Consider the following 22,296-nt stretch of genomic DNA (forward strand, 5'->3'; position numbering starts at 1 on the left):
ACCTAAACACTCTCCCCTAAAACTCCCTGCAAGCAAAAGGAGGAAAATGATGCCTTCGTCTTTTCTCCAGAGTTCATACAGTACATGCGGTAGAACTTCATTTATCCAAACCTCAGACTTCTGAAGAACACTAACATTATAACAAACCTGATTAACATTTGAATCAATGCATCTCTGAAATATTATCATCAAAAATTGGATATATATAGTAAGCTTTGTAAAAGTAGGATTTATTCAGCCTGTGTTATTGCAGGACTGATTTATTTGGTATTCAATTTACCTACAGTAATATGCACCTAATAAATTGGCAGCTCAGTGTGTATAATCCAAAACCATAATAACGTACTCGGTTGTAAAAATCTCATCATTAATACATGCAATTAAAAGCACATTACGTTGACGCTGGTATTGTATAGGATGTCAGAATGAGCACGCACAGTATGTTTCATATTTCACAAATGTTATTTCAATGTAAATTAGTCCTGAGACCTTATTCAGTGGCTTCAGTGAACTCCAATTTGATGTGTTTCATTTTGTCATATAGATGGTTGAATAATGGCAAAGTCATTTAATTGCAATTAAAATGTAATGAAACAGAGCAGTAAAGTATATTCGTTATCACATTTAATACTACATTCGATATCATCAAGACTCAACAGTAAAAGAAAATCATGCCAACTGGCAAAAAGGGGGTGTGGCAGTTAGAGTTGCCAATTACAAAAAAGTTGCATAACTTCTAAACGGATTCACGTGGTCAAACCCGTGAACCGTATCTCCTAGACTCTTGTGGGTTTGTGTCTAGATGGTAACCCTCGATTTGCAAAACTCTCGCAAGATGATTGAGGTTAGGCATTGATCTCGAATTGTTAAGGTTGGGCATTGACTTCAAATGGTTAAGGTTAGGCGCTGACCTCGAATGGTTAAGGTTAGGCATCGACTTCAAATAGTTAAGGTTAGGTATTGACCTTGAATGGTTGAGGTTAGGCATTAACATCGAATAGTTAAGGTTAAGCATTGACCTCGAATGGTTAAATTTAGGCATTGACCTTTAATGGCTATCTTTAACTTTATTTAGAAAATAATTGGTCCTCCTTTACAAAAGTTCTCCGGGTATTCACCACTGTAAGGAAAATGTGGTTATCTATGGTTTTGCCAAAGGTACTCAAGGAGCTAATGTGCACCACCTTGGAAATGTAACTACATCAAAGGTGATACATATGTTTTGACCACGATGACTGTGATTGGTCAGATTGAGATGCTTGTGTTTCCTGTAGTCCGTATGAGATGCGTGAAGAATGCGTACCAGAAATCTGCCGGTAGTGATGGCAATGAGCTATTTTGAAGCGATGATGACTGCAACACTATGCTACGATGATTTTATTGTATCCCAATTCAATCTGATCTTGATATAAGCACCGTCAAATTAAAGCTGATAGTCAGCACTTTAAAGCCATAGTCATGTTTCATTTCTAATCCAGTGCGCTGGAGTGCAAAAAAGCCAACACAACAAAAGATGTGTCACTGCCCTAATACCTTCTGACTGCACCGTATATACGGCAGGATAGTCTCCAATAGCTCTAGGCGTGCTGTGTACTGTCTATAAATGTAGGTAAATCCCCCTGTGTTAAGTTCAGCTTTTCACTGAAGCCCTCCAGATGTTTTACTCAGACAGAGATATGGAGGCACACCGAAGCGTGTGTCTTTTCTGTGCTGCATAAATGTGTGCATGTGTGTGAGTAGTTATCTTTGTCCTTCTCTGTCTGGAAATTTAAGTCTAATCGCCAGTTTTCATGTGAAGGTGACTTCATTTACATAGCAATCTCGTTGTGCTCTCTTCTGCCCTCCTTCTCTTTCACCCCTTTGCTCTTTCCCTGCCTCCCTTTCGTCTGCATGTCATCTCACTTAAGGCCTGTAACATCGATTCGGATCATCAATATGTCTTCCTCTCGCACAGCCACACTCCCTCTACTGTATCAATCACCTGATGAATCATTTCATAATAGTTCTAGTAATGAGTCTGTGCTCTGCAGAAGGTGAAACCACGTGTATTTCCTTCCCGTGATTACATTATCTCACATTGGGGGGGATAATAATGTGTGGAGAATTACAGCCAACGTGAGCCGCAGACTAAATATCCAAAGCGGCTACGCTCAAATAGAATGTGACAGACGTGAAAGACACCGCAGGACTGTGCGTCGACCCCCGGCTGTCCATCAATCAAGCACCGCCACTGACACCATCCCACAATGCCACAGGGCGCCCGCTGTGAATATTTAACATGTAAAGATGTCTCCTATTGGCTCCCTGGGGACTTCAATGGCTCAGGTGCGCGACTGCGAGAGGTCATCTCTGATCATCTTCCTGTTCTATAAACAAGCAGCGGGGGTTGGCTTTGTAGGTGTGTGAATTTGCCAACACGTGTGCGTGTCCACATGCGTGTTAGCGCACGTGTGTTTGCACCATCGAATTTGTTCTGTAGACAAATATATTGTCCAAGTGTACTCTGTAAGTAAGCCTACAGCATCTTCCCACTCCATTCCCTCTAGATGGGAGGCATTGAGTCGATAATGTTAGATTTCAGCACCAAGAGGGCATTGCTCTGTTGCAATATCTTGCATCTTACTTTTGCTTCCTACAGCATTATCCAGATGCCCTTTTAGTCATCTTGTTGTAGAAGTATACAGTATCTTTTTTTTTTTTTTCTTATTCCAAGTAGCTATTCTCCTTCTGCTCCCCTCATCGCTATCTCTACCCAGTCTTCCACGTCTTGCACGTAGCCACATTTGTCTTTTAAAGTGTATGCGTGTGTGTGTCTGCATCTGTGTTTTATGGTCCCAGGGGGTCAGAGGTGTTTATACGAGAGAGGTGACTCCCCTTATTGCTTCCATAACCTGAGTAGATCATATGAAACCCTGTCATTTACAGTGAATGGGAGCATCTGGCGAGCCGTAAATGTAATGTAATGAAATGAAATGAAAGACCATATGGTGTGTACGCGCAGCCTTCCCGTTCGACCGGCCGAGTGACTGACCGTGTCAGATCCCAGCCAGGCTGGAGGATAGAAACACAGAAATACGTTATTATCGTGTGGACTTTTAGTCTGGGGCTGTGTTTTTATGTTTTGGCCAGGCCGCTTACTTCAAATTAAGGAAAACATTATCGTTACAGCTATTTTAGATTACGGTGTGCTTCCAATTTTGTGGCCCTTTCCTCTTTCAATGTGACAATGCCCTCTTGCACAGAGCCAAGGGAATGCCTCCGCCCTTCCTTTTCTGTTGCTGAAACTCTGATAGATGCTTTCATTACCTCCAGACTCGACTACTGCAATAGCATTCTTCATGGCACATTGTTCAAAGTCCTTAATAAACTCCAGTACATCTGCTGCTCGCCTGCTCACTCACTCCCACTCCCTTGACCACATCACCTCTGTCCTGAAGCACCTCTACTGGCTTCCTGTCCCACAACAGATTCAATTGAAACTCCTTTTCACTCAGAAAGCCCTGCATAACCTTCTACCTCCCTCACCTTTTCCATCGCCACAGTCCGTCCCGCTGCCTCCAATACTCAACCTCATGTCCCCTCCATTCAGGACCAGGCACTGGACTCTCTTCCCAAACACATCCATGACTCCACCAATCTATGTCCCAGAAGTCGCTCAAAACTCACCTTTTTAGAATGGCTTTTAATGTTTGACTTCTTGTGCTACATTGAGGCTTTACTGTGTTTTAGTTCCCTAGGTTCTTTTTTATCAAACTTGACATGTAAAGTGTCTTTGAGTATCTAAAAAAGCGCTCTATGAATAAAAATGTGGCCAACCTCACTATTGCTGTTGTGGCTGAAAGTGAGCAAATCCCTGCAGTAAAGCTCCAAGACTTCCAAAAAGCAACCCAGTCGCCAGAAAAAATGTTGGGATCATACGTTTCTGCAAACCACGGGATACGTTGAATTTCTATGCTTCTGAACCAAAATTATGTTTTTTAAATTTGTTTCATATCAACCTCATATCACTCTTGCAGAAACGCACAATGCCAACTGGTTAACCTTGTGAAACGATTGATTAGTTTTAGGCAACAAAACTACTTGGTTCAGGTTAGAAAAAAGATTGTAGTTTGCGTAACGTAACAACGTAACTTAACAACGTAACTTAACAACGTAACTTAACAAATGAGGCTGACAAAGTTAATGCGATAATAAATGCGTTAATGTCAATTTGTTTTAACACCACAAATTTTTTTAACGCATTAAAGCAACTTGCGATGTTTAGGTTGTAGCGGACACCGTTTTAAAACTAGAGTGAAGGTACCGATATATCAAACTAGAAAACCTAAGGAATTCATTGATACCGCTCCAAACTTAATCAAAATTTTGGCGAGGAAAAACTGGAATGGCCATTTTCAAAGGGGTCCCTTGACCTCTGACCTCAAGATATGTGAATGAAAATGGGTTTTATGGGTACCCACGAGTTTCCCCTTTACAGACATGCCCATTTTATGATAATCACATGCAGTTTGGGGCAAGTCATAGTCAAGTCAGCACACTGACACACTGACAGCTGTTGTTGCCTGTTGGGCTGCAGTTTACCATGTTATGATTTGAGCATATTCTTTATGCTAAATGCAGTACCTGTGAGGGTTTCTGGACAATATTATATGGACATTGTTCTGTGTTGTAAATTGATTTCCAAAAATAAATCATGCGATTAATCGGAATTAAATATTTTAATCGATTGACAGCCCTAGTAACAATGTAATGTAACAACGTAATTAGCATAAATAATTAACAATCGCCCTAAGCAGATTTTCTTACGTAACGTTACGTAACAAGCGTAAGCATTTACTTTTGTTTTCACACAGGACAAGAACAGCGGCCTCCTGGGTGAAAGTCCTGTGTTTTTTTTTACCCATCCACCACCACTCCCACTCGCCCTCAGGGGACTTCCTCGATTGTTAATACTCGTTATTATACCACGTAACTTTCAATAACGGTCGCTCGATATACTACGTCCCTTGCTCTGAGAGAATGCCAAAACATAGATATTCAACATACCTGTGCCAAAATTTTTCCTGGCGACCGGGCGGCCGAATGAGTGGATTCTGTTATGGCATCGAAGGTGTCCTCATACTTTTGGCCATGTAGACGTTTCGTAGGGAACACCTTCTCACGGTCATTTCTTGGGCGGTGGGTGCAGTGGGATGTCATTGTGTCAGTGGTGATGGGGGTTGAGGTAATGATGATTATGATGACAATAACAACACCGTAAGAGAGAGAGAGAGAGACACCCTTCTCCTTTGCCAGCTTGTGTGTATTAGAGGTGAAGCGTGTTGATGGTTGCTGGGAGACGGGGGTTGGGGGGGCCAGCAAGGACTAACTCCTTGTGATGACCAAGCAGCTTTCTCTCCCTTCATGTCGTGAGCCCCTCTCAGCGTTTGTCTCTTCTCTGATTAGCATTCCCAGGTCCTAGCTGACTCCCCCCATAAATCCAATAGTGGTCGTGAGTGTGAGTCATTGACTCGGTAAAGCTGCTGAACACGTCGTTATTGCTAACCCCACAAACGTGGGGGAGAGGGGAGGGAGCCAGAGGAGGGATGGAGAAGGATAAAAATATCTTAAAGGGTATCCAAGGGAGTAAACATAAAATTCCACTTGTTTGAGTGTGTGTAGTAGTATCAATGCTCGTCCTATTTTTCTACATCAGTGCCGTTAATGTAGCTGCATGACAAGTAAAGGTGAATCTTAATCTCTTTTTACCGTGGTTCTCTGCCCACAGGAACTCCACGTACTGCATGAAGGTGTCCATGTCTCTGACTGTGGCGGAGAATGACACCAACCTGTGCTACAACTCCAACATGAGGCGAGCTGAGAAGGCTGAGCTCAGCAAGAATAAAGACATCCTCTGTGCCGACATAGATGACTATGTCGAAGCTGGCAAAGAGCCGGACATCACCTGGTTCAAGGTGGGCTGGCTCTCTGATGAGCATGTCTGTATTGATCTCTGCTGCCGTGTGGTTTGTGTATCATTTGTATACTTTCCTCAAGGTTCATTTATGTTTTTTTTTGTGTGTGTCTGTGTGTTGAATACTGTTATTTGTTGTGTGCTGGGGAAAAGTAATAAGGACGGCATCTGTCTTTGTGTTTATACAACCGAGAAATATTCTTGAATGGTTCATTGGTTTGTTTTTTTCATCTAATTTCTTGGCTGTTTATGTTTAAAAGCCTCGGTGGAAACGTGAATCCAGATCACTTAGGCAGATTACGTATGGATGTAAATGATCGCGATGAATTGCATCATCTAAAGAGAACAAGGACTGAGCAGAGGGCAGCCACCGAGACAGCTTCCGTGATGAACACAAAACTTGTATGAGAAGAAATTTTCTGCGATGTCACTCTCTGCCCTGCGGTATGAGTGGATGTCCTCCAAAATCTCCCATTCTGTGATCTTTATTCAGCACCGTTCTCACCTGGGATCTCGCTTTTTTTCCCAGGTCAGGTACGGCCTGCGGACAACAAAGTGCATCCCGGTGAAGGGCTCAGGCCAGACTAATCACAGGCAGATCAGCAGTAGATTAGCTGGCCGGGCTCGACCTCTAGGTTTTTCCAGAATTCAATTACGACCTGGGTAATGACTGGGAGTCCTGGAACCCGGAGTTATTTGGACCACTGCAGAGCCACTGTGATTGAATTCGAAGGTTGCCGGGAGCAATGGTGGAATAGAATCCGCCGAGCCACCGTTGTCCCTGCCAGAGCACCGAGGGGCTGCAGAGGGGATCGTGTCATGGAGACACTTATTGTGCCTGCACACACACACACATATATTCACACATGCTCAGCACAAACACACTTACGTTGCCAGCAGAGACTCGTGTAAATAACATTCTCCGTCCTCTGTGGCTCTGCTGGAGGATTGAATGGAGAATATTTAGTTCAGTGCAATAAATCTTAATCAGATAAAGAGGATAATGGCTAAGCTTTGTCGTTTTTACTGTATGGAGTTTTTTATGCGACCCCACCACTTCATCCACTTTCCTAACGCTCAGTGACGTTCAAAAGCTTTTGTGTCCAGCTCAGACCACTTGAAATCTTATAGATCTAATTCATTATGAAGCAGAGGGGAAGGTCTTCAATTTTATAATGTCAGGCTTGGCCAGAATATTTAGTTCCTCACCGTGTGCAGCACACACCTTCCCGTCTGTCTACATGCCCGTCATTTTGTATTCCACTTCTTCAATAGTAGAAGCTTTGGGTAGAAGTTTGACCCGTCTGTCCTTCTCTCCAATGTACAGGAGTGCCGTCCAAAGCAGTGGCGTTCCAGCATCATCCAGAAGAGAGACATTCTGTCTATCCAGGAAGTAAAGGAAGATGACATTGGGAATTACACCTGTGAAGTCCAGTTCGGCGGCTTTGTGGTCAGGAGGACGACAGAACTCACAGTCACTGGTAAGTCTTCAGGAGAAGCAAAAAAACATAAAGATGAAAGTGTGTTTTTGTATGTGTGAAAGCCTCTGTTTTACAAACTCTACTGTTAATGTTGGGGGAATCAATAAAGTAGCAGGCGTTTGAAGAAAAGGAATGGATTGAAACACACACACACACACACACACACACACCTGAGTACCGCAGCGATGTCCTGCTGCTGTGTTAATTGCTGGGGGAGGTTGAATGCTATGGCCTGGCCTCTATCCCTTCTTCTAACTCAGCACTTCCCAGCCAACCAAGCGGTGTTGAAATATTTAAGGCTATAGGCTAAACCCCCTCACACAGAGAGCTAAAGAGCCAGGACCAAGGTCAGGAGATTTACAGTACTCTCTTACTCTGCTCTTTCTGTTTCTATCCATCTCTCTCTCTCTCTCTCTCTCTCTCTCTCTCTCTCTCTCTCTCTCTCTCTCTCTCTCTCTCTCTCTCTCTCTCTCTCTCTCTCTCTCTCTCTCTTGCACAGCTGCGAGGTGAGCAAATGACAAATAAAATGCATTCATTCCTTCTCCCTCAGTGTGAGTGTACTGCAGGGTGAGACACGAGGATCGGGTGCTCTTGGCACTGCCAGGTCAACCGCTCTGATTAAGGTTGATGAAAAGGTCAAATCCAGGTTGTTGTTTTTTTTTTACCCCTCTCCTTTTCTTTCTCTCAAACCAGTCTAGCTATAGCCCCACCCATTGTATTCTTGTGTGTACATCTGTTTGATGCTACCTATTATTGTGTGCCCGGTAGCATCACAGCATACAAATTAAAGCCTAAAATTGTGGTTGTGCTCATTGATGCTGTATTAAAAGAAATTAGCTTTGCCTGACCTCCAATTTGTAGTAATTATATGGCAATCAACAATATGAAAAGAAGGTTATAGAAGTCTACATTTTCATAAAAAACTCCTACGTGCCTCCATTGCATCAGTTTGCTCAGGACGGTGTGTATTGTAGATGTAATAATTAAGATTAAGGGATTAAAGGTGGTAAGCTCAAAAAGCCCTGGTTGCCTGGTCGTTGCATCATGTTGGGTGTGTGGTGATGTGTGTGGTTTTATATCTAAACCAAAACAATTGGAAAACAATTTTGCCCAAGCTGCTACGGCGTTTGTGTTTGAATGTAGTAAAGCTCTATTAGAGGATTGATCAACTCACTGAGGGGCGAATTCACAAAAGGATTGTGCGGCTTTTGCGGCCGCTAAACTCACGGAGGCGCCCACAAAGGGTGCGTTTCATGTACCCTTAACTGCCAAGCAAATAGCGTCTTGGTGCACCTGTGATATTTGCACGTCTTTAAATTAGGTAATATGCATATACATTTAGCGCTAAATATGCCCCTTTCTATGCCAAGAAGCCTCATTGCAAAAACAGTCCAATCCACAAAGATCAGCGCTAATCGAGTGCTACAGGAACGAGTCCTAAAACCCAGAAATGAGTTAGCATTTTACCACTTCTGGTTCCCTCGTCTGGAAATCAATGGGTTTTTTGAATGGGTTTTTAGTTGCATGCCTAAAATAAGGTCTGTGGTTAACACAAGCTGAAGAGATTTTAACGTTTTGTCCTACGACATAACATTTGGAAACCTTTATATGTCTTAAATAAGGCAGTTGCTAACAAGTGGCTAAATGAGACTAGTAAACGTCATCACGCCAACTCGTCCGCCTTTACAGCCTCGTCGTGTATAATCGTTAGTTTTTAGCCTAACGTTAGCTTTTTACTTCTGCCGATTGCATTTACACTAAAAGTGGTGTTCATTTGTGAACTTTGTAACTTCCTGGTTGGCCAACAAAAATACGTCATCCCTGGAGCACTCTATAGCCACATGCAGCTGCATGTGGCTATAGAGAGTTCAGAGTGTTGGTGGTAACTGAAGCACATTTATAAGGGGTGTTTGCTCAAACTTATTTATTTTGGGCATTGCAGTGATAGGATGCAATGACAGTTTTGTCATGAAAAATAAATGAATAAAACTCCCCAACATGTCATTTTTGATAATACATGAGAAAAAAAAGAGATTTAAATAATCAATGAAGTTACGCTGCTGTGCCTCATGCGTAAATGCGCACAGCGTCTCTCTTAATGAGGAGGAGACACACTTATTCACACGTTTCTGCTGCGGTGGGATCGCTGCAGGTATTTAATAAACTCAAAAAAGTTCTCAAATGTCTCAAAAACTCTTAAAATAACAAAATGTAATTGATATTTTCCTCATTAAAGATGTATTATTTCACCCACCCGCATATGTGTGCTCTGCAGTGCAGAGGCGAATATGGGCACAATGAAAGGAGGGAAGTTGCGGCCGCAATCCATTCTTTGTGAATTCGCCTCCGAGTGTCTTGGTACAATATGTACCATGTTAGTCTACACAGAAGTAGTGTTAGCTTTTGATGAGTATCTTGTGTGGTGTTTATTTGTGTGGCGGGTCGTTGCTCTTGTGTGATATGAGGGCGATAGCAGCGTTGGATACACATGTTATCTACTATCTAGCAAACAGGAAGATACACACCTCAACATCAGCACCGTGTGCACTATTGGATGAGACTAAAATGTGATCCTGGAGGTGTGGCTTCCAAATTGGCTGCTGTCGTGATTGATGGGCTCAATAAATATGAGGCAGATATGAGGAGGAAGATGCAATAGATTTCATTTTGTCACCATTACAATCACAGTAGAGCACTCAGTGTGTCCACGATTCCCCGTAAAGTACCTAAATTAGAAATTCTTTGCGATATGCATGGGCAACATAAGGCGAGGCACGTTAATTTATATAGCACATTTCAAACACGCTCCAGGTGCTTTACATAATGAAGTTTTAAAAAAGAAAGGTAAGAGAAATAACTTATCTATAAAAACTTATTTTTACATAAAGAATAATAAAAAGAGTATAAAATAAACGGATACAAATAAAATGTTTAATATATAATATTAAAAGTAATAATAAAAGATGGAAAAAGGCCAAAATAAAAGATTTCAATTTCAGTGCAAATCAAACATAGTGTTCTGATACTATTAGTACTTACCTGTTAAAGAATGTAGTCAGTAACCTAATCCAAGTATCGAAATATTAAAGTAAGGTAACTTTCCATTACTTTTGGATTACTTCATTTCTCAAATATGCAAATAAAGACGAGAAAAAAGAAAAATGCTGACATATTAACAATGATTTTGTATGTAAAGCAGAAAAGAGGAACAACATCACAGTACAGTGCAAGTTCTGCCTTCCAGCTGTGAAAATACTGTCATCATCCAAGGACTTCAATCATTGGCACATTAGTGTTGCTGGATTTTAACTTGGAGTAGCAGCAGTACCCATAGAAATTAAATTAAATTAATTTACATGCAAATTTCCCAGTTTGTCCTGTATAGTGTTTGCTGAACCAGAAATTTGAAGCATCATATCCTACGTCTTTTCACGCTGGGAGGCCCCTCGGCAAAAATAATAATCTTGATGAACTTGAAAGTGCGCAAACCATCCTGCTTTGCCATAAATTGCACAGTACTGTGATATCGTCCCCCTTTTCTGCTTTTCATTCAAAATAATGGTGAAATTGAGTGAGTGCATTTTGTCACTGACGTGGGCCACGGCGCCTACCCCTACAAGTGCGTGACGGCTACCTCACCAAATCACGGGCGTCCGACGCGACTCGCCGCCTCTTGAAACTTTCAAACTTAGTGTTGTTGATCCAAAATAAAGACAGATTCAGTAACTGCATGGCTTATTTATCGCCTCAAATGTTTTCAGAAATACATTTCGGTGAACTATTTTTCGTGAAATAAGAGAAGAAAGTTTCCAAACGAGCCTCCATATTGTTTCCGGTTTGAAAGCTGGGAGCAGCAGCCCACGGAGGGAAAGTGTTCATCCAATCAGGTGGGGGGAGAGCTTTGTGTCTAGTGACAGCCCACCAAGCGTCGAATGCTGGGAAGCCGCGCTTCCCCTCGCAATAAAAAACGCCCCTGTGGAAACGTACCATTACTGTAAGAGGCCTGGAGGGTTCATAGTGAAGAAGTAAGTCAGAAATGTGTTTAGGTCGTAAGCCATTAAATGATTTATACACAACCAGCAGTAACCTCAATTCAATTCTATAACTGACTGGTAGCCAGTGCAGAGACCTGAGAATTTGTACCCGATTCGACTGTTATCAGAGGTTGCTGTCATGTACCTTTTTTTCCGGTGATCTACCATGTGAATAGATGATAAAACCTACTACTGGGTGTAGTAGGCCCCTATTGATCCACATCTATGGAGCTTATAGCGACTGATAACGCCTATTTAATGGCCTGATAACAGTCTAATCGGCTGGAATTAGTGTGATGTGTTCAGCTCTCTTAGTATTTGTGAGAACTCTAGCAGCGGCATTCTGAAAGAGCTGAAGCTGCCAATAGTCTTACAGTAGTCTAACCTACTTGAGATGAAGGCATGAATTAGTTTTTCTAGATACTGTTTAGACACGTATCCTCGAAGTCTCGCTATATTTTCAAGGTGATAATAGGCTGACTGTTATCGACTTGATATGGCTGTAAAAAGGGAGATCTGAATCAATAATAGCGCCAAGATCTCTGCCTTGTTTTCTTTTTATACTATATTCAGTGTGAGGGGCTACCAGTAGTAGGTCCATTTAGTTCTTAACCAGTTTTGGGTCCTGTACCACAGTTTAAAGGGTCAATTCGCCCAATTCACAGAGAGGAAAAACACATTTTCCTCCTAATCCACGCCGTTTTTCTTGTTTGTTTTCGTTTATGTTTATGCTGCTGAAACGTCTGGCATATTAACATTGTTGTTGTGAAAACGTGTTAATGTATTTAACGTGGGCGATTGTGTGCTATAACAGTTTGTATGTCTGGCGCATGAATCCCATGTTGGCTGTATGCTGTATGTACTTTGGCTTTATCCTTGTGTACTTGTTAGCCTGTCAGCATGACCTCAATGTTCTATAATGACGGCGGTCATATAAAACTTTATTGGGTTATAAATATACACAGTTCACATTAATGACACAGCGAGGAGGAGGAGGAGGAAAGAGGGAGAGAAGGAGAAAGAGGTAAAGTGAGAAACATTTTCTTTCCATATATGAGCCCTCCATGTTGCCTGTAGGCAATGTGAGGTGAATATCCAATAAAGCCGGCTGAACAGTAGAAGCCAGAACAATAGAAAATATATAACTGGCAAGCGTTTGGGGTTAAATCAACCCTGTGAACAAGAGTGAGTCAGAGAGCGAGAAAAAGAAAGGAATAAGTAATTTTACTCTTTCTGTCCCTGAACCTTTTTCTCCATTGTTCTTTGTTCTTCCTGTTCTTATTAAACCAACCATCGTTTCTTGCATTCCTTTGCGCAATGCTTGCATGCACACACATGCAGTATGTGCTTGCACACCCATGTAGAGCCACTGAGGTACCTTGACGCATGTTCCCCATAATGAAACGTCAATAAGGCATCAAAATAGAGGAAGTAATTTTACCTGCCACCCAGGGTGCAGCAGGTTGATATGAGGATCCCACAATTGTTTCTCTTCTCGCAGTACATGAAGTAATTTACATGAAGCACATTTTCCAAAATGAAGCCTCAGCGTTCCCTTGTGAATGTGACCGACCCCAGATCCCATATTTACTAGAAAACATGCTTTTACAGCATCACAATAGGTGCCTGTCTTAGTCACCCGTTCTGTTTCATCAACTATGCTGCTTCTGCTGTAAGAAAAATATGGCTTGCTCTACATTATCAAGAAGCATTTTGCCTTATTACCATACCAGTGGGGTACCTCCTCTTTAAAGCTGTAGTTATCCTGGTAGAATTAGATTATCTCCCTCTAACCATAGGCTCATTTCCTTTAATAAACCTACACCATCATCCCCTCAAGTGGGCGTGAGATTATCCACGTTTTATCACATCCTGTTAAAACCGACATTGCCTGGACGGCGAGCATAAAAGGCCAAACTACGCCCGAGCTCCGAGCGCTAATGTTGTCGTTTATTTGATAGGCCAAGAGGATGAAGGAGGTCATTAAGTTTAACTGATCTTAAATATATAACGCAATAGACACTGGCCTTTTGCTTTGAGGCTGTAGATTGTCTGTGTGTGTGTGCGTGTGTGTGTGTGTGTCTATACTGTTCTGACCCTGCTGCGCTACGTAACAGCCTCCATTAGAAGCAGGAGTGGAGCTGCTATCTGAACTGAGGTCAGTCTTGTAATAGAGGTTAACTATGGGCATAAACATAGGCTCACCCACATCGGGCTGATCCAGAAGCCCCTTAATCAAGCCCCGACGCTCCTCGGGTTAATAGAAATGTAAAAAGAAACAGCGACCCCCTTGCCTCATTTTATGTCCTCTCCACTTTATGTCAGACTGCATTTAAATGTTCTTATCTCACGCTGAGCAGCAGAGGTACAGCCTGTGCGTATTGAGAATACAAAAAACACCATTATCAACAGATGGAAAGATTTTGTTTTCTCTCTCCCCCCTCTGTAGACCTTCACCTCAACCTCCCATCTGTAAAAGAGAGTGCCTTTTTGTGTACTCTTATAATTGATTCATAGCTGCGGCAGGTTCGCTGTTTTCCCGCTTTCCTCTGAGGAATATGGAGCGCGGTCAGATTATTCTACTCCTGTGTTTACCCCTTTCTATTATCTGAGACACGAGAAGCGACGCCTCGGCAGAACCGACCCGTCTATGATTAATTGATACATGCATGTACAGTTACGGACCACTCCATGTCCTGTGTGTGCCGGTGTTCTTCAGGTTATATATGCATAACCATGAGGGTCTGGTGCGATACGTCTGTTTTTTAGCAGTACATCTGAATCATTTCTATTAAATTTTTATGGTTCTCCCAGGCCTCATTCCAGCACTGCGATGGTAATGCTACAATAGTATAACACCAGATAAAACCCCCGTTCAGCTGATGTATGCGGCTTCCCTCTGCGTTCTGTAGGAAGCAAAATATTATACAGAGAGAGCGGGCGAAAAGGATAAAGAGAACAAGGGAGTGAAAGTGACTGATAACGGCGAAGGAGAGGAGAGAGGAGAATAGATAGAAGGAATGAGAAAGATAGAGAGGTTGCTGCTCCTGTATCTTCCGGTATCTGTATTCCTCGCTAGTGTTTCCCAGCAGAAACAGTGTGTCCGGGACTATAAACAGACTATTATCCCAGTGTTTATCACAGTGAGCATTACCGTTTGCCTCTGTCGGACTTACTGTAATGGAGTCGTTTGGTTTGACGGATGCCTCGGGCGCTGGTTTCTATCTATTGCTCCCATTATACCTGTCTGCATCCCCTTCCACTGTAGAAATGTCTGTCTGCACATTCGGCATAGCGCTGCGAGCACTGTGATTGAGGTTATGACCAATGTAAATGTACCATTTGGCACAGTGAATTGGAGGTGCAGAAGGGCAAGAGGAAATCGAGGGGAGGAGAGGAAATCATCTAACTTACATTGTAGTTTATTCACGGTGAGAGGTGGCGACGATCGGGAAACACGCTTTATGTACAGTGAATAAATATATACGTGTTGGAATAAAATATGGGACTGTTGCATGCGGTGTCCCTGTTCACGGTATCTGAGGCTGGATTTCACATCTCACATTTAAGGTCCATCCATCAGGATTCACAGTAACCTGGTTGTCCTTGCCTCTCTGGACTGGATCTCACATTTTAGATACGACAACATGTATGTGTTTTGTGTGTGTGTGTGTGTGTGTGTGTGTGTGTGTATGTGGTGTGTGTTTGTGTGTGTCTTAGAGAAAGTGTGTGTGTGTAATGAGGAGCTGAGGTGTGGGGAGGTGATCCAGGACATCGTCTCATCGCAGTAAAAGGTTCCTTAACTGCTATGGGGTCACCTTCAGAAGCATGAACACTTCATAGCCTTATAAAACGTTACTGCCCGTGTGCACACGCGTGCAAGCAGGACTTTGTGCGTGTGTCTTCGTGATTTATTTATTTAGTATGGCGTTAGCTTGACTTTTTACCCGGCCAGCTGGGCGTAATCTCACAATGTCGGAGCCAGCAGGAAAGGAGACCGAAGCAGCCATGAGAGACACTGTGGCATCCACCACCTCCTCCGTCTGTTCTCCTTCCCCGTCTATCACGCTGAAGGTGGATAGATGGATGGAGAGAGGCAGCGATTAGCACCGATATCATCCTAGAGAGCGGTGGGGGAGAAGAGGAACGAGCGGGGCGAGATAAGAGGTGTGGGGGTGACAAAATGAGATGGGTTCGCTCTCGAGTGAAACCTTCTCCATCTCTGTATATATGCTCAAGTCTTGCGTGAATGCCTGTCGTGGCCGCGCTAAACACTCCGCCTCGGCTACATCATGTCCTCGGGGAGAAGATGATAAAATCACACCTGAGATAAGTGTTACTCCAGCAGTTGACTTTTCCTGACTCCACCTACACACATGTATGCACCTGTGTACACACACATACATCAATCACACCCATGAGGGTGCTGGTGCACACACTGTGAAAGCACTTTCTATGTGTGAGATATGACTTGTCTGTCATGCCATTGCAACAGAGAGTCTGGTATTATATGGGACGTGTAAGTCCGCGCACTTTTACCGCCCTTACTGAGCAGCTAAGTTACTCATGAAGCGATACTATTACCAGTGTAGGGTGGAGCAGAATGGCTCATTAGTTTAAGGTCAACTATCACTCTCGTCAATTACTAATCTCTCTCCCTCTCTGTCTGTCTTCCTCACCCCTCACCTCTCCCCTCCTCCTCGCCCTCCTCTCAAGAGTCCTCCAACTCACTTCATCACTATTCACCAGCTGTCCTAGATTCTAAGCAGGCCAGGGTTCACATTGTTTTAATTCAATTAAAATTGACATCAATCTGCGTGTGACGAATGAAATTTACATCCCCCACAATTAATCTTGCCTGACCTACCCCCGCTCCACCCACGTACACACACCCCCTCAGTCTCTAGTTATTATCATTATCTAAGCGTATAGGGCTGGGACCAGAGCAGGAGTGGTGGAATTAAAATTATAATGCTGTCTTTTGAAGCCTTTTGAAGTCTAGGTCAATAATTAAAGTGTTTTTCAGTGGCTGGCAGCGCACATCTGGAAAAAAACATACTTTTATGCTTTTATTTTAGAAGCCAGGGAATTTCAGTCTCCTTTCAGTAACCTGTTACAATAAACAGTTGGGATGAGATATTTAGCTGCTAAATAAGTACTTGACATTATTTATCAGAGCTATGTGGATGACACACAACTCTACATTTCACTATCTCCTGATAACATGAGCACTTCGGACTGCTTAGGCTGCTTGGAGGACCTCAATCTCTGTATGTCACAAAACATCCAGCTGTTAAACAAACAATTCTAATTAATTCAAATTAAATTAAAAATTAATTAATAAGTGTTGGGTGCAAAGGCTTAGAGGCAGCAGATCTGTCCCTTAGTACCACTGACCAAGTCAAAAGCCTAAAAGTTATTATTGATGCAGGCCTGCAATTCTATTCACACATCAGCATATCACTAAAGTAGCCTTCTGTATATAATATTTCAAAATATGATGCTTTCTCTCCCAGTCAGATTACTGCTATGTATGTCCTTTCTTCTGACATTGAGTAGGGCTAGGCGATATGGCTAAAATCTCCGATCCCGATTTAAGTGACTTCATATTTAATAGCTTTTTTTTTCTGGTAATTCAATAAAAATATAGTCTATGTGAAATAACCACATGGTAAAGCTTATTTTTGTATACTCCTGTGTGATTTAAAGTACTTGACAAAGGAAAAGTACGGAGTCTTTTCTTATTTAATTAGTGCAAAATTAACCTAACAGTTTCAAGTGAAATTATATAGAAAAAATCTGCAGCATAATAGCCCCCTAATATTTCTTTTAGTATTTCTTTATTTTGCCCAATTATGAGCCATATTACTTTTATTAAAGGTGCAGTGCAACCAACGGAAACTTCTCCTGTGTGCCAAGCATGTAGGCCGACGCGAAAACGTGACAACCTAAATGTTCCTATCTAGAGCCAGTGTTTGGTTTGTCCGCTCTGGGCTACTGTAGAAACATGGCAGCTCCGTGAAGAGGACCCGCTCTGTATGTAGATACAGTATGAAGTGCTCATTCTAAGGTAATGAAAACACAACGATTCTCATTTCCAGGTGATTATACACTAAAGAAAACATACTTATTAGTATTATCTTCCATTTCTGCCAATAGATCCCTGTAAATGTTACACACTGTTTCAAAAAGCATGCTTTTCTTTATTATACAACAGATCTTCACAAAAATAGGTCACCAAAAACTAAATAACTTTGGTGAGAGCAAGGGAACAGATCATTTTTACATGTGAAAAAACAGAATCTCAGCCTCTCTGCATCCTCCATGAGCATCAAAGCCTTTTGCTGCTTAAAATGTATGGAACTCTGGGAATCTACAGTATCAAATATTACCAGGCCCCCTTTAATGTTAAGTTGCCTTGACAATCATTTTCATGAGTGTGCAGCCCTTGTAAGCCTGCTGAAACACTGCAGGTGTAAGCTCGCCGCTCGCTGGTGCAGCAGCACATCCACCGCGGTGAACAGAAAAACAAAAGCTCGGTTGTCGTGCATTCTCCTCCTGACGTAAATCACCCGTATTAGTGCAGCATTTTGCTTTCGATCCTCCGTCTCTGGAGAGGAATAGGCTTTCTCTCTCTCTCCCTCTCTATATGCAACCTTAACATGTTCAAGCAGCTACTGTAAAGCTGTAAATCTGCTTCTGTTTTGTGTCCTGCTCCGTCCTTTGAACTGGGATGATGACGTACGTGAAGTTTGAAACCTACATGTGAATTACTGTGCAATTTTGTTACCTCGGAGCAAGGTTAGAGCTGTTCCTACAGTCTCATAAAACACAGCAGTGGCTCCGGTTGCACTAATGGCCTCCTTGCCGTGCGGTTTAATTTGAACGACTAGCAGGGAAGTTTTGTGGGTGAGCTTGTTGCTTACAACACATTATACTGTAACACCTTGTACTTACATTAGTGCTTTTTCCTCCCCTCGTTCTCTGCCTGTCTTCCTCCCTATTATGAGTTCACTAATTAAGTTACAATACTATGTTGACCATGTTGACACTGATCATGTTATGGCCTTTGTTTCTCTGATCTCCCTGCAATCCCTGTTCTCCTTGCCAACAGTCCAGTGGTAATTGGCCCTTTACATCCTGACTCACTTCTCCCTCTCCTCTCCTCTCCTCTCCTCCACTCCAACAGGCAGCGCCCACCTAACTTTAGGTCCGTAGTTGCTGTCTCAACAGAATAAAGTTTTGCTCCGAACACTGCCATCAACAGTGTGGTTCTCATGACAGGATACGAAAAAGGCTGAAGGTCAATTAGGGGGCCCTAAATAACCCTCTCATTATACAGTGTCCTTAAGAAAAGAGCACTCTAGAAAACCCTGCGTCCAATTAAAAGATAAGAAGGTGACCATTAACAACCGCAAGGGGACGGTGACAGGAAATAGAGAGATTGTCACACATTTGATCTCAGCCACGAGAGCAACAATGGACGCAGTATTTGGCAAAGCCCTGAAAATCCAAATTAATGAAGGGTTACGCTAAGTGCGTGTGTTAGCATCCGTATGCTTATTTGCATACGCAAGAGAGTGTGGAGAAGTCGGGATTTGAAAGGATTCTGTTTTCAGAGAGGAGTTTTTCCTGTCAACATGTTACAAACCAAATTAAACCACACGTGAGGTTCAAACGTCTGACATCATCCGTCTCTTACTTGCACTTTGTCTGCGCGTCTCTGTCTCTCTGTACGCCCTCACCTCTAGCTCTTTTTCCCCCTGGAGTTCATCATTCATAAGGTTGACGCAACCCTCGCCCTCTCCTTGTCACTCAATACTCTAAATCATACATATAGTGTGCAGTCAAAGCCTCTCAGCCTCGGGGTGGAGACACAAAGAGATCTCTGTGAGACTGTCTGGTGTAAAAGAGCCCTCCCACGAACATTAGCGTGTCCCTATGTGTGAGTGCATAGGCACTGTAAATGCATGTTTGCACACATGTATCTGTGCCCACTCTCTTTTGAGGTATACAGTGTCCTTCTACGTCATAGTTATTTTGGACTGTCAGTTGTGTCAAAATGAGGGCGCTTTTTTTCCAATTCCTTCCAGTGAGTCCGTGACTAAACGCCTTAACTGTCATTACCATTTTGTGTTGCCACCACTTTCCCTGGTACACAATGGAAATGATGTCTTTACAGCAGCATTGCTGCTTCTCTTGCTCGCTCTTTCTCTCCTCCTCTGGCATCCCTGCACATTAAGAGAGGCTGTCCAGGAAGCCGGTGTCAGCATCTACAGTTTGCTTTCACTGTGTGTGTGTGTATGTGTGTGTGCGACTACAGTCTGCTGTCTGTGCTTGTGCCTATGCCCGCATATGAGTGTGTGAGAGTATGTGGGCATGTTTGTTTTTTCGTGCACGACTTTGTGCATCTGCTGTACGTGCACACCTGAGTGTGGACCGTATGTACACATCCACCCATGCACGCCTGCCCAGTTGTGATAACTGCAAATGAATGGCAATGTTTCTGTTCCACCTGTTCCTCCCTAAAGCCAGTTGCCACTTTGGACACACAGGTGTTAAGTCTCATCGCCTCTCTCAGCCAAAGAAGAGCTGGTTTCTCTGAAGCAGGAGGTGCATCAAAAAAATGGATGAGATGATGATTAAAGGGTAACCTTGGTATTTTTTAACCTGCACCCAATTTCCCATTTTTTTTAAAAATTGGTCCAGTATTGAGCCAGAAGGCTACGGAAAGGCAGAAATGCTAAATGGGCTGCAGGGTAATTGTTATTGTGTCATGTGACTAGTTGCCGACAAAGGTGGAAACGTGAGTGAGAGTTGGAGAGAGGGTTGCCACGGGACACAGATGTTGTCTGAGTTTGTTGTGTTAGAGTACAGAACACGTAGCATAGTGTTATCTAAAAGATTTTCCACGTCATGGCTGAATATTTAGCTGATTTTGACAATGTGGATGCGACGCGACATTTCAAAACAAAACTTCACCGAGCGAGACACACGATTACATAGGGATGTAAAGTAGGGATGTCACGAGAACCGATACTTCTGAAAACATGATCGTATTTTTCCACAGTACTGCAGCTGCTGTAGGTACCGTCAGGGCTCGAGATCAACGGCGTCCCATTGTCCCGGGGATGATAGAAAATGTGTTTGGTACGCAGTAAACTCGCTATTGAGCGTCAATAGCACGCTGCCTAATTTTTCCCTGATAATGCTTCATTGTGACAACAAATCTGTGGTGAAATCAGCAGGACAAGAGCTAATTCATGTTAGCTGTTAGCAGCAGGTAAGCAGCACGGAGCTAACATCAACAGGAGGTGCCATTGATTTACATTATGATGCATTCAGGCTCTATTCAGTAATCATGAGTATTGGGTGAAAGTAAATTCTGTCCTTATCATGATGTGTTCAAATGCAATCTTGTAAAATGTAGTTTTTGCCGAGAAACTTGAATAAATCCAGTTGTTTGAAGGAGATGTTTTCACAGCAATATAAAATAGATAACTAAGAGGGAATTATGACCTGTTTAACATCCAAACAAAAAACAATATGCAAACGGTAATAAAGGAGTGGATGTTGAAGTACATGGGATTTACTGTTTTACTTATCGAATGATCGAATGATATTGAACTGGTATCGAGAATTGTGTAATATCACTGGTATTGGTATCGACATCCTTAATAACAAAAGAAAAATGCTTTATTTCTCTGTATGGTCCTGTCCCCAATGTTGTCTGACTCCTATAATAACAATCTGAGCCTGTCAGTGGCAAAAACAAGCACTTTTAGTGGACGTAAATTGCCGATGAGGAGTTGCCCCGAGCGATTACATTACAGCCCGTTTCGCGGCTGCCGGCTGCAGCACTCTCCCTCAATACTGCACCAATTTAAAAAAGTGTTGTCCCCATTAGTCACTTAGACACAAAAACATGGGAAAATAGGGTCCCTGGGGGGTGGGTAGCGGATGGTGTGGTGAGATCATGTTGATGAGTGTTACAACATTCACTCTACTGAGATTACACTCACATTTCTGTCGAGCTCAGAAATAAGAAATTTCTCTCTGTTGTCTCCATGACCACCTCTGCTCCTTGCTGTGTCTAGCTCAAAATCACATACCTACCGTACCTTAATCATAGGTGTGTGGAACAAAGAGAAAGGCAAATTGTGCATTGCTGGAGGAGATTGAGTCAGCCTGTGTTACTGACTTGCCAGTTTGCTGCAGAATGATGTGAGTTTCAGGAGTGTCATACCGATTTTTCTCCTACTGTATATGCTCACCTTTTTCTCCTCTCCTCTCCACTGTCCTTCTTCATTCTCCTCCTCCTCCTCCTCCTGTCTAGCCTCCTCTCTCCAACTTCTTTTGTTGTCGCTCAAAAAGATAGAAAGCAGAGACAGGTAATTACCGTGGGCGAGGGCTCTGTCCTCTCATTTTCTTTATATTCGTTCCCACAAACCCCTTACCTTTCTCTCTCTCCAGCTGTCTCTGTAGTTATTTTTAACCCCCCTTTTGATTTTAAAGAGAATAGAGAAACTACCAGGTATTGTAGTTTCTCTAAAAAAGAACCAGACAATACTGTGTATTATTAATTGTATCTTGCTTCTATGCCAGCGTGGCTTTGAGTCCCAGCGTGGCGCAGTGAGAGGGTTGGGTCCATTCCTGCAGTTGTTGTTTAGCAGTGCACCGGAGCGGGCTTTATGCTGATTAACTGCATCACATCTGATGGATTCCCAGCGACCTCTCCACCCCTCAATATAGCTCTGGGAGCCTTTCAGGGGGAAAAAAAGGCTTCCCTTTTTAATTAGACAAGAATAGGAAATCTATTAGCGAATGC

At 42.7% G+C, this 22,296-nt stretch overlaps 2 protein-coding genes across 3 annotated transcripts in view; one reads left to right on the forward strand and one right to left on the reverse strand.

Annotated features, from left to right (window-relative positions):
* The window catches only part of cmss1 (cms1 ribosomal small subunit homolog), a 341,858-nt gene that overhangs the window by 279,591 nt on the left and 39,971 nt on the right, over positions 1–22,296 (reverse strand). The window lies entirely within an intron of this gene.
* Positions 1–22,296, forward strand: part of il1rapl1a (interleukin 1 receptor accessory protein-like 1a) — a 203,079-nt gene that overhangs the window by 91,370 nt on the left and 89,413 nt on the right. For both annotated transcript variants that reach the window (XM_074658820.1, XM_074658821.1), the window contains exons 4-5: positions 5,768–5,954; positions 7,281–7,434. In XM_074658820.1, coding sequence (XP_074514921.1) covers positions 5,768–5,954; positions 7,281–7,434 — 341 coding nt within the window. The remainder of the gene's footprint in view (positions 1–5,767; positions 5,955–7,280; positions 7,435–22,296) is intronic.

This window comes from Sebastes fasciatus, chromosome 14, assembly GCF_043250625.1.
Source record: "Sebastes fasciatus isolate fSebFas1 chromosome 14, fSebFas1.pri, whole genome shotgun sequence".
Classification (NCBI taxonomy): domain Eukaryota; kingdom Metazoa; phylum Chordata; class Actinopteri; order Perciformes; family Sebastidae; genus Sebastes; species Sebastes fasciatus.